A 15,430-nucleotide genomic window follows, 5' to 3' on the forward strand; every position below is an offset into this window, starting at 1 on the left:
ATTAAGTTTATTAATACGACTGAAAGGCCGTGAGCAACCCGTTCGCTCATACTATAACCGATAAGTCACGCCGGAGGAAGGTGATCGATTGCTTACAGTCGCTCGGCGAAGGCCGCACCGCGCGTGCTAGCTAAGCCCGTCGGCCTCGATGCCGCCTGCTGGAACCTTGACTTGAAACTACAGATTAATGGATGGATGGATAGATGGATGGGTGCTGAAAGTCCCAAAAAATGTTAAAAAAGGATGACAAGCCTCTATACCCGCTTACACTTGGGCAGGGTCACGGGGGGTGCTGGAGCCTATCCCAGCATGCATTGGGCGAGTGACAGGAATGCACCCTGGACAGGTTTGCAGCACCCAAAGAATTGTACATTCTCTTTTATTTTTTGGTTTTGTGGAGTAGAGCAGGTCGTAGCATTAGTGCTGGAACCTTGACCATATAATTAGCATACCATGCCCTTGTGTCCCAGCAGGCTAGATTGGGCTTAAGCCAGCTATGGCACTTCAGGTTACTGCAGAACTGGCCTCTTCCAGTGACACTGCAGGCACATACAGAATCTCCCATTGTACTATATAGCCCATAGAATGCAATTGTCACCGGATTGGTCATAACCGTGTTTCATATGGTGACTCTTTCCAGTTTGCAGGCTCTAGTTTGTTACCCCTCTTTATCAACAGTACTGTTTACCGGTGTGGTAATACTGATAATAGTGTGGCAATGGTTTCTGCCTGTGTGAAACTACTGATCGCATTGAGAGACAGTATCGTTAATATTGTCTGAGTAATAATCCATCTCGTCTCTACAGGGTGCTTGGCTGTGGGCCTCATTCACCTTTCAAAGGTGCGAATGAGGTAATGCTGTTCACGAAGCATTATTATCCATCCCCGGTGTTTGTTTGATTATGTATCGGTGTGAAGAGACCTTCAGACATTGAATTACCAGAGAAGCTGAGTGCTGTGGACAGACAATGGATGTACCCACAAACATCAGTTTCCACGATATTTCCTTTTTATAGCAGCTCATAACATATAAATCTACTCTACTCCCCCTCCCCCCCCCCAAACTGCTATCAGCCCAGATGTTTCCTAACAATTATGAGTCGGAGAGAAGAACCGGAGTAAATGTTCTTTCAGCGCGAGAGTCGGCCTCTAACCTTCCATCATCATAAAATATGCACCCGGTGCCAAAGCCGTTAACCTTTTGCGCTGGAACATAACAAACAACTGCCGCGCGGTCATAACTTTCAGCCGTAACGGGTTTGCGCCGCTCATTCCGCCGATTCTGATTTGATCGTGGCCTCCGTGAGACGGCCACGCCGCGGTTTTTATCGGTCTCAGTTCATAGGATGCCGGTTTTTCTCTCCGAGCGTCGACCGACCGACCGGCCGGCGTCTGGCTGGCCGTTTGCGGAAGTCTGGGGAGCTGATGACGGCGTGACTGCACCCCGCGCCATCAAAAGGTACGCGATGTATTTCTCAGACCAAAAGTGTTTTTTTTCTCAAAATTATACAAGGAAGTAAAAAATGTCTGGCGAAAATACTCAGTTATTACCGTTCCATTAAAGATGCAAAATGTTTTTTGTCCCAATCTCCCTTCAGAGGCATATATTGAACAAACACCATTCAAGGACACACTCACACATTTCCCGACAAATAATAGCAGGCAAAAAAAAAAACAAACCAAAAAAAAACAATTTGAGCACAGCCTGTTCTCCTGAGCGAGGGCGTCCGTAGGTTCCATCCCCGCCGGTAAGGATGGCGGGATCTGCATTAGGGTTGTTAATTACCCAGTTTGCTGGCACGGTGGAGATTTGGCTCGAGTCGCGGTAGATTGGCCAGACCGCGGTTTGGAGAAATAACCCCGGCTTAGACGAATGGCGGTTGGGGGGGGGGGGGGGGGGGGGGTGGGGGGGTAGGGGAGAGAAGGAGGGTTGCCATGGAAGCCGCGGTATGAAAGGTTTCCTACGGGCTCATTAGCAGGGAGCACAAGGCGGACGTCTGCGGGATGACTGCTCACCTTCCATCACGGTAACCTTCACGAATGAGCGCACAGGAAGCTCGGGTGCCGCCGCCCCTCGTCCCGCGGAGCCGTCCCCTTAAATGTGCCGTCGTCGTGGGACTCCGCCCACCGACTCTCCCTTTCGCCCCCCCCCCCGCCCCCCCCTCGCTGAGAGGTCCCGCTTTGTCCTGTACTTCCTCCGTGATTCTCCTCTGGTCTGTCGGCCATACTCGCCTGGCTTCGCAGCTTCAGACACCAGATCAGAAGATGCAGAACAGTGAGTGGCAGCTCGTCTAGACATGAGAAAATCATTAAAGTCCATTAGGACACTGGGATGTGCATCTAAAACACACACATGCACACACACACACGCACATGCACACATACACACACACACACACACAGTATGTATTTATATCCTGACCAATTTAATCAATTTATGCAATGCAAAAACCAAAAAAAAAGAAGTTTTAATGAGTATTTCAGTCTTATATTTAGACTTTAAATCGTACTTCTGTTAACTTTTTGCTAATTAAGACAAAAAGCTTGCCATTGAGGTGAGACAATTTCACGTGTCAAGCAAAAAGTAACTTAAAACAAGCACATTTTTTCTGCTTGAAAAAAAATAGGATTTTAAGTCTCATTACAAGAATAAAACACTTGCTAAGACTGACTTTTTTTTTGCAGAGTGAAGACTTGCAAAGTCTACATTTTATCTGATTATTTTCTTTATTAAAGCAAAAGAGGGTGCATGCTGGTGCTTTATTTGGCAGTGCCACCCAACAGCCCTGTTTCAGCTATCTGAGACTGGTGATTCAACTTGGCAGTAACTGCAAATTTAAGTATATGAATGTATGTGTGTTGTGTTTTGGATTTGTAATCAATTAGATGGATTGCTGCAAAAAGAAACTGGACAACAATACACTAGAAAACATTACCTGGCAGGATTTTGTCCTGAAGCAGACCTAGCATGGAATTGTATTTCTGTCATGGATAAATATATAATGCTGTGCATGCAACCATTGTTTGGTCTTGTCGGGGAAGTGGGAAAACTTTCATATGTACCACCGTGAGCGAATTTATTATTTATTGGGAATTGAGGCAGTACAGCCACTGGAACTGACTGCAGGTGCAGTCTGTCCCCTCCTGCTGTTTCCGGATGTTTCTGCTCGTCTGATTGACAGCCCGCCAAAATTCTCACGTCACGTGACGCCTCTCCAAATCCCCCTCCACTGGATACCGATTATGACCGGAATGGAACTCAAATCTCCAGTCCTGTCCTACGCCGCGACAAGAGGGACATCATACTCTTACCGAAAATCTCTTATCAGACCCCACACTCCTGCCAGGACACTGCGGCTCGCATCCACTGACCGCCTTAGTGCCCCCTCCCAAAATGAGCCCGGCTCTGGAACACATCTCTGCTTTATCCTGACACCCCCCCCCCCCCCCCCGGCCCCCAGTGGTGGAATGAGCTCCCCATTTCATTCGGGTAGTCACAGCCCAGCTTCTGCCAGAGACTGAGAGTGTGGAAACGCACCTGTTTGTGTGGCACCTCCTCTCACCTTGGCTCCTGTAACGCCGAGCCAAAATCTCGTCCGGGCACCTCAGCAGTCTCACACACCTGCTGTTCACGTATTTCGGTCCAGAAAAACTGAACTTTGTTTTCTGTCATTCGCTCTCCACGAACCGCAATAATACAGACCGCTAACACAGAGCTTGAAAAATTCAAAACTGCATCATCATATGAATCAGAATGTATTCCGATACGTACCCAAAATGACCTAATCCGATGGAAACATATCACATACCAAAATAACTGCATAGCTAATAAGTCAAAACTACATTTTAGGATTATTTTTGCTGTTTTAATGTGGGCTAAATAAAACTCCTCCACTCTCTCGTGTATGGCAGACCTCGTCTCCCTGCTCCTGGCCTTCCGTTTTGTGATTTCTTGTGCATCTTGAGCTGTCCTTTGAATTTATGAGAATAATTACACGTACATCTGGCTTGTTTGCTTCCTCCACACTCCAGAGAAACTCTTAAAAGGGGGCTTGCGGTTTGAGGACAAGGACGGCGGCTTATTAAATGAACACATACAGTGCCATCAGCATAATGGCCCCGGGATCTGTGTATTTCAGCAGAAGGGAGTCGGTGCGCATATTTCAAACTGGATTAGTTGCGCCGTACAACAAAAAAAAACAAAAAAAGGCAAGGCCACTTATCTAGCCACGCCCCTGACCTCGTCAGCCCTGTTAGGTCTCACAGAGTGCGGGGCAGGGGGTGGGGGGTTAGCGATTGATCTTCCCAGATCTGTACTGCCTGGCCTGTCACTGTCCTGTGTCCTCGTACATTATTTTAAAAATTTCTTTGCGACTCTCCACGTAGCTCAGATACATGACGCTGAGTTTATGTTGTGAGGCAGGCGGTGTGTTGGTAGACAGACAAGCGGCAGTGTCAGTAGGGAGGAGGCTGACTTCAAGCCTGTGTAGCTGGAGAGGTTTGCTTCAACTGCGGCTGGCTTTTGGCCCACGATGGCCTACGATGGGGAGAGTCTTGTATCACGTATCGTATGTGTTGCAGAATGAATTCAATCCGTGGGCTTGTATAAACTTGAGAGCATTAGGTGTCTTGTGAAGGATGAACGTACCGTGTAATTTGTGATGTGGGTTGCCATGGACGAGGGCATTTATTGCAGTACGAATTTCACCCTGGTCATAACTACATTGCCCTCGAATTTTGGCATCCATGCAGAGAGTTACTTTGAATGTCCTTTCATGTCCGTATGAAATGTATCTGGATATGTCTGAAAGCACAAATACACACATCTGAACATCATCAAATAGTCACCTTCATACAGTAAAATTGCACTCAGTGAAATTGGCACTTTCTCAGTCTACAATGCAAACATTCCCAATGGCATTAGAGTAAAGGATTTAACTGGAGTGTGGATAAGTGTTGTTTTGGCATATTTTTTATCACATACAATCATCTTTTATTTATGCCTGCCAAAACCACCTCTTGGCTAAAACAGTGGCTCATGCTACGAGTGTGTTTTTCATAATGTTTTGTGCTTTATGTGCAATATTCTGTGCTTCATGCTATATAACAGGTAGCCTTGGTTAGCCAGCTAATCGATCAGAGTCGGCATTAATAATTACTCACAGCGTTTAGGTTCAAAGGTGAAGTTGTGCTCCTAAAAAATAGATTGTTATTAGATTGTTCGCAATAGTGTCTGAGGAGAGAGGCAGGAGAGGAAATAAAAAATTGGTGACCTCCTTTTGTGCCTACCACAAAATAGTGAAATGGAAATGGAACACACAGACATTTTCCCTTGGAATTACCCTAGGGAGGTATCAGCGACGCCTTGTGCTTTGCTGCTGTGTAACGCTGTGATCATCCGGAGTGGTTACATTGTCAGAATTGAGCCAAAGATATTGCTCCTGTCGCTGTAGCAATAGCGCCGGTTTCTGTCCGTGTCGAACGTTGATTGATAACCCATCGCGCTCTGGGGGCAGGGCGCGACCTCGGCCGCGCCGCCTTCGTGTTGAAACCGTCGTTCCGTTTCGGTTTTTTTACCGGGTTTCGGGAAAAAGGAGAACGACGAAGGCCTTGACCTCTGACCCCGTGCCTTCAGACCTCAGGTGCGACGCCGGGTGTCGGGGGCGGTTGAGTCGCCCTTTCCTTTACCCCGGCGGGAGAACGAACCCAAACGAGCCGAAGCCGGGTTCTCCCAGAGCGGGGCCGCGAGCCGCCGAGCTGGAGACGCGGGACGGACACTACCGGTCCTCGGCAGATCGATCGGGCGCCTCTAATCCTGATGACCTTTATGGGACGCCCGCCGTAGAACCGCCCTTCGTTTCGTGCGGTGAATCAAATCCCACCGCGTAACTAGAAAACAACACCCAGGGCAAACTTTCACTTCCCAGTTCCACAAGCCTTAAGCCCTGATTCGCATGAACTGTGTTTGGGGCTCGGTAAACATGGAATGTTTATAGTAGATTCGCTGACGAAGTTGGCCAATTATTACAAAGGTGACATATTAATAAAATATTAACCTCTTCATTTAGAAAATTTCTTAGTCTCTAAAGAGCACCTGTTCATTGAAAGCTGTACCTTTGGGATAAAGATCCTTGGTATTCTATTAAACGTGAAAGTTAAATTTCCAAAAGGCTTTGATGATGGCAGTATTTCATGCCTTTAGTCCTTAAATGCATTTGGAAATATCTTGTGCTTTAGTCCAGCACAAATGCACATAAATCCACTCATACAGCTCTTTAATAAGCCGAATAACATCTACTCCTTTTCATTTTATGCTTTCTTTGTTATTTACTTTTAGTGTCAAACGTGTAAAATAGAATTTAAAATTGTACTTTTTACACACTTTTATCTGTTAAAATAGACTAGGGTGGCAGCAAAGGCAATACCCTGCCGTTTCGTTAAGAGGTTCCTGCCACACTTTCGTTCTTCTGTCACGCTTTCCATCTGTCCCGTCATTCCAAATCCCCCGGGGTTTGTGACGAGGCGAGCTAGCCGCGAATCGCGGATCTGCGACGACGGTGCTAAATCGACAATTTAGCGTGCGGCCCAGGCACATGTTTCCCATATGAAGGAGGGGTTGGTAAATGTCAGCCATCTTTGATACAATACTTACGAATAATATAAAGTGTTAATATTCTGTGGGCTTCAGCCTTGTAGAATAATTACGACGTAGCCTTAAAATTTTGTGAAAATGGCTGAATTGCAAATGAGTCAGCGGGGCAAAAAATGTTCCTTGGAACGCCCCCGCAAAATGAATAAATAAAATGCGCTCGCTGCCTTGTTTGGTAATGGCATTATGCCATCCTGCCTTTCTGATTTGCAGATTTTCCACCTGTTTTTTTCTCTCTTCCCTTTAGTCATCTTCTTTTGGAATTCCAGATCGCATTAGTAGGCCGCCACCGTTGCTACTCTTGCTTCAGTCCTTTTGAGAGCACAGAGACCGCTATGTGTGTCCTCAGCCATCATGCGTTTTCACTGTATAAAGCTCAACAGCTGAGCTGCATGGTCATCAGTCTGATGGGGTGGACTGCACACAGGGAAACAGATGGACCCATACGCGCCTGGGAACTGATGAACGGAGTCCGGGCATCGCACGCTGACCGGAACCCTCCCTCAGCGGCTGATGCTAATACATAGCCCACAGTCATCAAGTGTTGGATGATCACAGTCATCAAGCGTTGGATGATCACAGTCATCGCAGTTCTGGATAGTCCTGTTCCCACTCATTTTCCACGAAGAAGGTCCAGATGTCCCCATCATTTCGGGGTACACGACTGACCTCCCCCTTTCCCCCTGCTGTCTACACTTGAGCTCCTCTGAGTTGTTAAAACTCAGCTCCAATGAAAGGCTGTGCTGTTCTCTCTCGTACCCCTCTCTTACTTCCTGAACCTGGCTGGTTATGTGCAGTTTCCCTCCGAAATGTGAAGGGTCAATCACGCAAGCCCCCCGAACACCAGCCAGCCTCGGTTTTCTGAGGGAAGAGTAGGAGGCGGGGTGCATATCTGTCCATGGCGCTTTTCACCGCAATCTCTTCACAGCCATTTTGAGCGAATGGTTCACCTTTGGAGGAACTTTTCCTGGGGTTTTATTTGCCGAAGCGGAAACGCTCCGCTTCTTTTTCCCGAAAGATAATACGCGACGCTCCCGTGGCAAACCCGAGCAGAAGAGAGTCGCTTGTTCTCATTTCAGACTCCTCACGGAAAGCGAGTCTCGCTGGCTGAGTGAGAAAACGCGCCCGGATCTGATAGGGCGGCGGCGCGGCGGCGCCCGCTAAGCCGCGCGACGGAATTAAGCGTGCGGAGCTTTCAGAAAGGTGGCGGATATCGCGTTTTTGTTCCCGCGGTTTTGTCGTCTCTCTCTCTCTCTCTCTCTCTCTCTCTCTCTCTCTCTCTCTCTGCCTCTCTCTCTCTCTCTCTCTCTGCCTCTCTCTCTCTCTCTCTCTGTCTCTCTCTCTCTCTGTCTCTCTCTCACTCTCTCTCTCTCTCTCTCTCTCTCTCTCTCTCTCTCCCCCTCTCTCTCTCTCTCTCTCGCCGCGGGGGCAGCGATTCGGCGCGGTATCGCAGCCGAGGCCCTCCGAGGGCTGGAGATAAGAGCGAGGGAAACAGGAAATGGATTTATTTGCGCCCGGCTTCCCAGAGCACAGAGACAAGTGAGCATGCTGAGAGAGAGGGAGGGGGGGGGAAGGGGGGGGGGGGGGGAAGAGAGAGTTAGAGAGAGAGAGAACGAGAGAGAGAGACCCTTAATGAAAATTCTCAAAGGGAATGAAACAGAGGCCAAATAAATGGCTTGCTGTCTATGACATTTAGAAGAGAAAAAACATAATAAATGGCCACGTGTTTTTCCGCCCTGTCTGGACTGATTTGGGCGCAGAGGATGCTTTCATTAAATGAGTGCCATTAAGGGACTTTCAGGTGGACTTGCTGGTTAAAGGGAAAGCCTTTCGGATTTTAATCCTCTTCCTGATAATCCCTGGTGGGATGTTTATATGATTTAAAAAAAACCCCTTTAATCGAACACAGACACAAACGGGCAGGATGCAGGAGCATGTGTTTACTGGAGATACTGGTTAAAACACATTACAGGGCACCTAGATGTGCTTCTGAATATTTTTCATCTCAGAAAAAGTGTTTGGAAATATGAAAACGTTAATTAAATGATCTCATAAGCCCAATTTCGTAAGAACAAATTGTGCAATCAAACATTACCTTTGTACAGTCTTCAAAAAAACCTTTAAAATTTTTTTACATATTTTTAATGATTATTATTTTTTTCCACAATGTGGCCTGTTCCCCCAAATGGCACCTCTGTACTTTATTTGACTCCATATACATTTTTACAGTCACAGGAAAGATGTTTGAAGAACGTGAAACCTTGGATTCTAAGCTTGAAAATATCCGTACGGTGCTTGCAAACACATACAGTTCCTAGTCTTTTTTTTTGGAATCCTCTCTGTAAATGCAAAGTGGGGTTTGACATGGCTGACAGGTTATTATCCAGTAACTGAAGAGGTCTTTCTAGAGTGTTGGTGTAGAAATACAATGGTTTCCAATGGGAGGACACTTGCGCATGAGGAATTTCTGGTGGTTGGTGGTGTAACTGGTGGTGCTATCATGTGGAAGCACTATATATTTGAGTGGTTGGTATTACCAAGACAGTTAAAGGTAATTTTATTGTATAAAATATGCAAGCGGGGGATTCTAATGTTATTTTCATTTCCTGAGTCCTCCCACTAACAACAGTTAGCAATGGTGCATGCAATTGTGTTTGTTTAAAAATGAGACAAAAACCATTTGCACAATGATCAGATATAAATGCGCATGGCATAGACAAAAGTCAACCGATTTTAAGCAACCCAAAAAAAAATTCAAACAGGATGAAAGCAAATGGAAATGTGAAGAAAGGGGATATTTGTGGAAGGCTGTGTTTAACAGGCACTACAATGGCTTTGGGAAACGTTGCCTTGACCTTTCTGAGGAGTAGTGAGACAGACCTGTTGTTCACAGGAAACACTTTTTTTTTTTTTTTTCAAAATGTAATTTGTGTTGCTGCTTCCATATGCTTCTGTAATCTCTTCACAGCGCTTTGAGTGATATGTTCGGGAACAGTTTAAAAGCAGATAATCCCTGTTTCAGATGTGAGCTGTTCCCCTGCGTAAGTGGAAAGCTGGATTCTCTCCATTGTTTTTTAAAAAAAATTTTTAACGGCTCTATTTGTTTCCTGCAGGCGGAAGGATACAGTATGAGAAGATCGGGAGTGACGTGACCATGCAGTGCGGCTCGCTGGGCGACGAGGCCTCGGTCACGTGGAAGGTGAACGGGACGGACGTGAAGGCTCGGCAGGTGCAGGAGGGACCCCGGCTCGTCCTCATGGAGGTCGACCCGAGCAGCAACGGCCTCTACAGCTGCTTCGAGAACCCCAACGGGGAGAGGAGGGACCAGATCATCCTGCGGACGGGGAGTGAGTGACGCTCTCTGTCTCTCTCCGTGCAGTGACCCGGGTTGACTCGCATTGCCGTCTTTAAGGGGTACTGCACCCAAAAAATATATTTTCCCCATTATTCTATAGGCCCATCACCAATATGTTCCCCTCTTCCCCCCCCCCCAAATTTCTTTATCTTAACCTGCTTCCTAGATAGAGCAGTTCAGAATATGAGAAAGCGGTGGTTCTATTCTAAAGGGTGGACTTTGAAGTTTGAAAACTGGATTTTTTTTTTTTTTTAGCATATTACGTCCAAATAACATGGGAAATATATTTTTAAGAATAGCTTTTTTTGGTGCAGTTCCCCTTTAAAACTTTTAAGAATCGAGGCCGGGGACGGAGCTTAAAAGTTCCGCCGTAAGAAGACTTTCCCGCTCGCTCGCTCGCTCTCTCCCTTCCCTCGCTCTCTCCCTGCCTGTCATTTCATCTCGCTAGGGCCTGTGGGAAAACAGTCTGCCTCCGAGCGGTTTGACTCGTCTGATCCAGCTGGCTTGTTTATACACAACAACTGAGCATTTGGAGCATAATTAATATCTATCCGCAGTGCTATACACCAGTTTCACCCACTCCACCGTTAATAGGTACTCGCGTACAGCTAAATGCAAATGTATTGGGACGGCGACACCATTTTTGTTGTTTTGGCTCTGTATTAAATAAGAGGTTAATTTGCAGATTGTCAGCTTTTATTTGAAGCTATTTACTCCCATATTGGGATGATGTCTATGAGACACAGACATCAGGCAGTCATCGAATGCAAAAGATTTGCAACCAAGTATTAAATATGATTGCTCTGTTTCAGATTATGTATTATTTGTTCCATTACTTTTGCTCCCTTTCAATGGGGGGGCTATGTATAAAAGGGCTGAAATTCCTTTAGAGATCATCCGATATGGGTGTAAATGCCCTCAAACGAAAGTTGACAGCCTGCACTTTATTCACTTTATTTCAAATCCAATGCGCTGGAATACAGAGCCAAAACGAGAGGAATTACGCCACTGTCCAAATGCTTTTTAATTTAATCCTATGTGTAGGATTCAGAGGGCAAAACACACTGCATACATCCATGTACGTACAAGCTGTATCGATGTTCTGTTTGAGATCTTCCCTAGAGTCGCAGTGGTGTAATGGACTGGAATGAAAAGGACACAGGGGTGTCCTTGAGCACAGCAGATTTGTTGCTTTCTTATCTCTGGTTTTGATTGGTGTTGTTATGTGTAGGGCCAGCACTGTAGGTATGGCCGTTCGGGGGGGAAAAGAAATGACTTCATTTTTAAAAGTAGTTTAGCCATGTGTTGTATATTTGGCTGTGGACCACTGTGCATTTGTGTAGCCTATAACAGATTCAGTTTAGATGGGCAGTTTAGATGTTGTTATTGCCCAATATTTTATGGCGGACGTTGTGTGTTTGCTTTTGTGTGTATGTGTGCGTGTGTGTATGTGTGCGTGTGTCTGTCTGTCTGTCTGTCTGTCTGCCGGCCTGTTTGTAAAAGTAGCTGCTAACTTGGAGTGGATGTGATATCATAATGTGTTTTCAATTCCAGTTGCCATCCGTGTATTAAATCACAGTGGCTCAGAATTGCACACAATGACAAAGGATACTTTGGTATTATTTTTTAAATACGCTGCATAAAGCAAATTTCAATTTCAGTGGGGAGAAACAAGCACGAACATTAAGCATGGAAAAGAATTTACTTGCCCTGTGTCAAGTCAATGTTTCCTGAACAGGTTGGTCTGCTAAAAGTGCTAAATGGCACTTTAATTTGTGTGGCTTCACTTCTGACAAGACAGGCTCACAAATCAATGGGCCGTCTGCTCTAGGTTTCTGCTCTCTGGTAATTCAAACGTTCTCTCGCCCCAGTTACAGCTATTATCATTATTATTTCCCTGTAGACACAGGGACGCAGAACCTTTCAGATGACTAAAGCTGCCCTTGCAAAGACTCCTTTTTCTGATGTTTTGCTGTTAAGAGTGTGGATCAGTCCAAACACAATGCCGCACTTCTGCTACAGTGTAACACAATGGTATCTTGACCTGGTTACTCTGTGGCGGCTCTGCGGTAGTCTTTACAACAGTATCTCCTCTATCACAGCCTTCCCAGCTTAATGACTGGATCCACTGCGTAAATACATACGCACAATAGAGCTGAGCGTGAAAGCCATGGCCATTCCGCGGTCTAACTGAATTCTGTTGTACACACCAGTACAATGACAATAAAGAAATTCTAACTGAAGTTACGGTTTTCATAACGTGAACCCTCTTTTCAAGGCCGTAAATGTATTGGAATGCCATTTCTTCTTCTTCTTCTTCCGGCCAATTAAGTTATCAAAATACTCCAGTCCCACAATTCCCAAAATTTATTTCTCCCTCCCCTCCCTGAGAATTTAGTTAACTTATAACTTCTTTATCTCTCCTGATGTGTTGAGGAAGTGAGCATAACGATGCTCACTTCACGACTCCAAGTGCCTGTCGGCAGATTTTTACCAAGCGGATATGACAGTTGGCCAAGCTTCAGATCAATGTTTATTCAATTCAGACCGTTACCACATGAATGGTAGGATGCTTTTCTCTCACGTGATTGCACATGCTAGTTGTTCTTCCTTAAAATCTACTACAGTGCCACACAGCTTGCACCTCACATTCTCACTGTTTGAAAAATGAAATAATTCCATGATGTGCTACGATCATTTAGCTTCTTTTTGGCTTGCAGATGAGCTAACGTAAACTGTCAGTGCCCCAGCTTTACTTGTATGATTCTCTATCAATTTGTGTAGTTCTGCTATCTTGTATACAGGTGTAATGTCCATTTTTTTGCATGTTGGTGAGGCATTTCAACTAATTTACTAACTAAGGGTGTTCAATTCCCTTATATTTCTTTAATCAAAAGCGACCAATCACAATTGCAGGCCAGTGCCATCCACCCAATGTCCTCTGTCCGTTCTGGAGAGTTGGCGACTCCTCTGAAATTCAGTTAGTCTTCTTCCAGTTCTTTTCATGTCATGTCAGTGCACTGGCTGAGCTGTGAGCACCTCTCACGCCGACGGTGCTGACAGACCGCGGCCAATCAACCGCAGGAACCGTTCTTCCGTGACGACGAGGGGACAGCCCCCCCCCCCCCCCCTTCCCGATGGAAGCCCTCCCTCCCCCCCCCCCCCTTCCCGATGGAAGCCCTCCCTCCCTGGGTCATACGGCGACTGACCTTACACTGTCCTGCAGGGCTGTTGTTGCTACCAGATCGTCGGCACCATCGCTCAACTGACACTCATCACAGCATTACACCAAGTGCCTCCTGTACAGCTGTTATCCACAAACTTTCAATAAAAAACCCAGCATTTAGCAACATATGGAGACCCGACACCGTTGAGACTGACCACCTGCTAATTTTAATACACTCACGACGAACGGCCTTGATAATCCTTACATATTTGTTCAAACAAATTGCCTGAGGTATTTAACTAATGCGTAGCGCTAATTATTGCAGTTCTGCTCAACCCTGAGGTGAAACGAGAATAAAGCGTTCTCATAGCGCTGCCCATGTGGTTTTGATATTGAGGAATCTGACAGAAATCTGGCAAAACAAATGCAAACTTTGAACCCTAGCTTTGAATCATGGTCCATTTACATTAAAGACAGAGAGTCAATCATTGACTGTAAAAAAAACGCAAGAAAACACTTTAATTATCACCTACAGTCGCACTAGATCTTGTTACACGTCACAGCTGGGCTTTATAAAATAACGTTTGTTTTTTTTTTTTTAAAAAAAGACCATAAGAAAACATTTATGATTTTATCCCGTTACATCACTGCGAACAAATTCTTGCTTTTTTTTTTTCTTTTCTCTCCCCCTTTTCTCTCTCATACGTATTCAGCGGAGAGGAACGGGAGAATAGCATTCCGTGCCGTTGAATGCTGTTGACCTCTTCAGAGCGGAGCGTTTACAGCAGAGAGTGCAGATTTAAGAGGTCTCAGATGGCGGGGAGTTTCGTCGAGGGCTCTCGACAAAGCCGCGTCGCGCGGAGCTGGGTGTCTGCGCCGCCGTGGGCTGTTCGCCCGCGGTCGCCGGGGAGGGCGCCGGAGAGGTCACTGCCTAACAGGACGCGCCGCGGGGCCGCCGACAGAATGATCGGTCTCGCCGAACGCGCGGCGTCCGTGGGGAGGTGCTAGCGGGAACGCGTAGCTATTCAGATGTATTCTATTCGAAGCTCGTTCCGGACATCGCCGAACGCTCGAAGACGGCGTCGCATTTTTTCGTCGAGCGTTTTTGTTCATTTATTTCAGTTTGAAATAAAATTACATTATTTTAAAAATAAATAAATGAAAATCAACAGATGTTTCCTTACCCACTTTTAACTGCACTTTTTGGAATGGCCATCTGTGCTCCTGTACTTGACGCTGTCCCACTCCCTCTCACACAGCTGTACGTGTCCTGGGGTCAAAGTAATGTCTTCAGGTTGAATTCACCCCCTAAATCATCTGACCTGTTTTAACCCTTTGAAGAGTAGGCTTCTTGGAATGTTTTTTTTTTTTTCAAAATTCTTAGTCAGTGTTCTATAACCCTGTCGCCTTCAATTACCAGTAGTGACTGTTACATCAGACATCAGCGCTAGAATGTTCACCAATTAGTGATCTTACACCTTCAGTTTTTTGGTGCTCAGTTCAAGCATGAAGAACTCTTGGTAGTACAGCTTACTGTCCTCTGCTTGAACTGAGTTATCTGTGGAAGTGTACAATACGCTGCTTAGGGAGGTGAAATATCTATCAGCCCAAATGTTTACATTGAAAGTACTGTGATGTTTATCCATATGAAATACCAACTAGGAGAAGATTTAGTAGATAAAGACAATAACAGGAATAAATTCAACTATAACTTTGATAGCTATATCAAATGTTACCCTCCTGCTGATTTAAGGAAATGAGAAAACAGTGATGCAGTCATTTCCCCTGTCGCCTGGCCTTATGAGATTTATGGCAGGTGATAACTAGCAAGCAGCAGCTCTGGCCTGAGGTGCGTCTGTGAAACCCTATGTAGCGTTCAAGGTCAGATTTCCAAATTACAAAACCAGGAGAGGCAAAAGGAGTGAACGAGCACACAAACAGATTACAGGGACAGAACTAATGCGACTAGCAGTAGCTACGAGCTAGTCTGGCTGGGAAAAGGCTAACAGTAATGCTACTCATTGGTGCTGTTAGCTGGCTAACTCTGCCACTACAAATTTCACATTAATATTTAAATGGCTAACAAGAAAACCTACCAAGGAACGTGACATGTCGAAGTGAAACTACTGTACTAAAAGGGCCCACTGCCTATTTTAATTCATGTATTTCACTTGTGGCCCACCAGGCTGTACTTCCATTGTGTTTTGAGTGGGAGACAGCGTTCACTGAAAGATAGCTGTTCGGTGCCTTTAAGTAAACA

General features: G+C 45.7%; 1 protein-coding gene across 7 annotated transcripts in view; it reads left to right on the forward strand.

The window, feature by feature from the left end:
• Positions 1 to 15,430, forward strand: part of LOC118213119 (ciliary neurotrophic factor receptor subunit alpha-like) — a 172,084-nt gene that overhangs the window by 82,200 nt on the left and 74,454 nt on the right. For all 7 annotated transcript variants that reach the window (XM_035391820.1, XM_035391819.1, XM_035391822.1 and 4 more), the window contains exon 3: positions 9,763 to 9,996. In XM_035391820.1, the coding sequence (XP_035247711.1) occupies positions 9,763 to 9,996 (234 nt within the window). The remainder of the gene's footprint in view (positions 1 to 9,762; positions 9,997 to 15,430) is intronic.

The sequence above is a fragment of the Anguilla anguilla genome, chromosome 14 (genome assembly GCF_013347855.1).
Source record: "Anguilla anguilla isolate fAngAng1 chromosome 14, fAngAng1.pri, whole genome shotgun sequence".
NCBI lineage: Eukaryota > Metazoa > Chordata > Actinopteri > Anguilliformes > Anguillidae > Anguilla > Anguilla anguilla.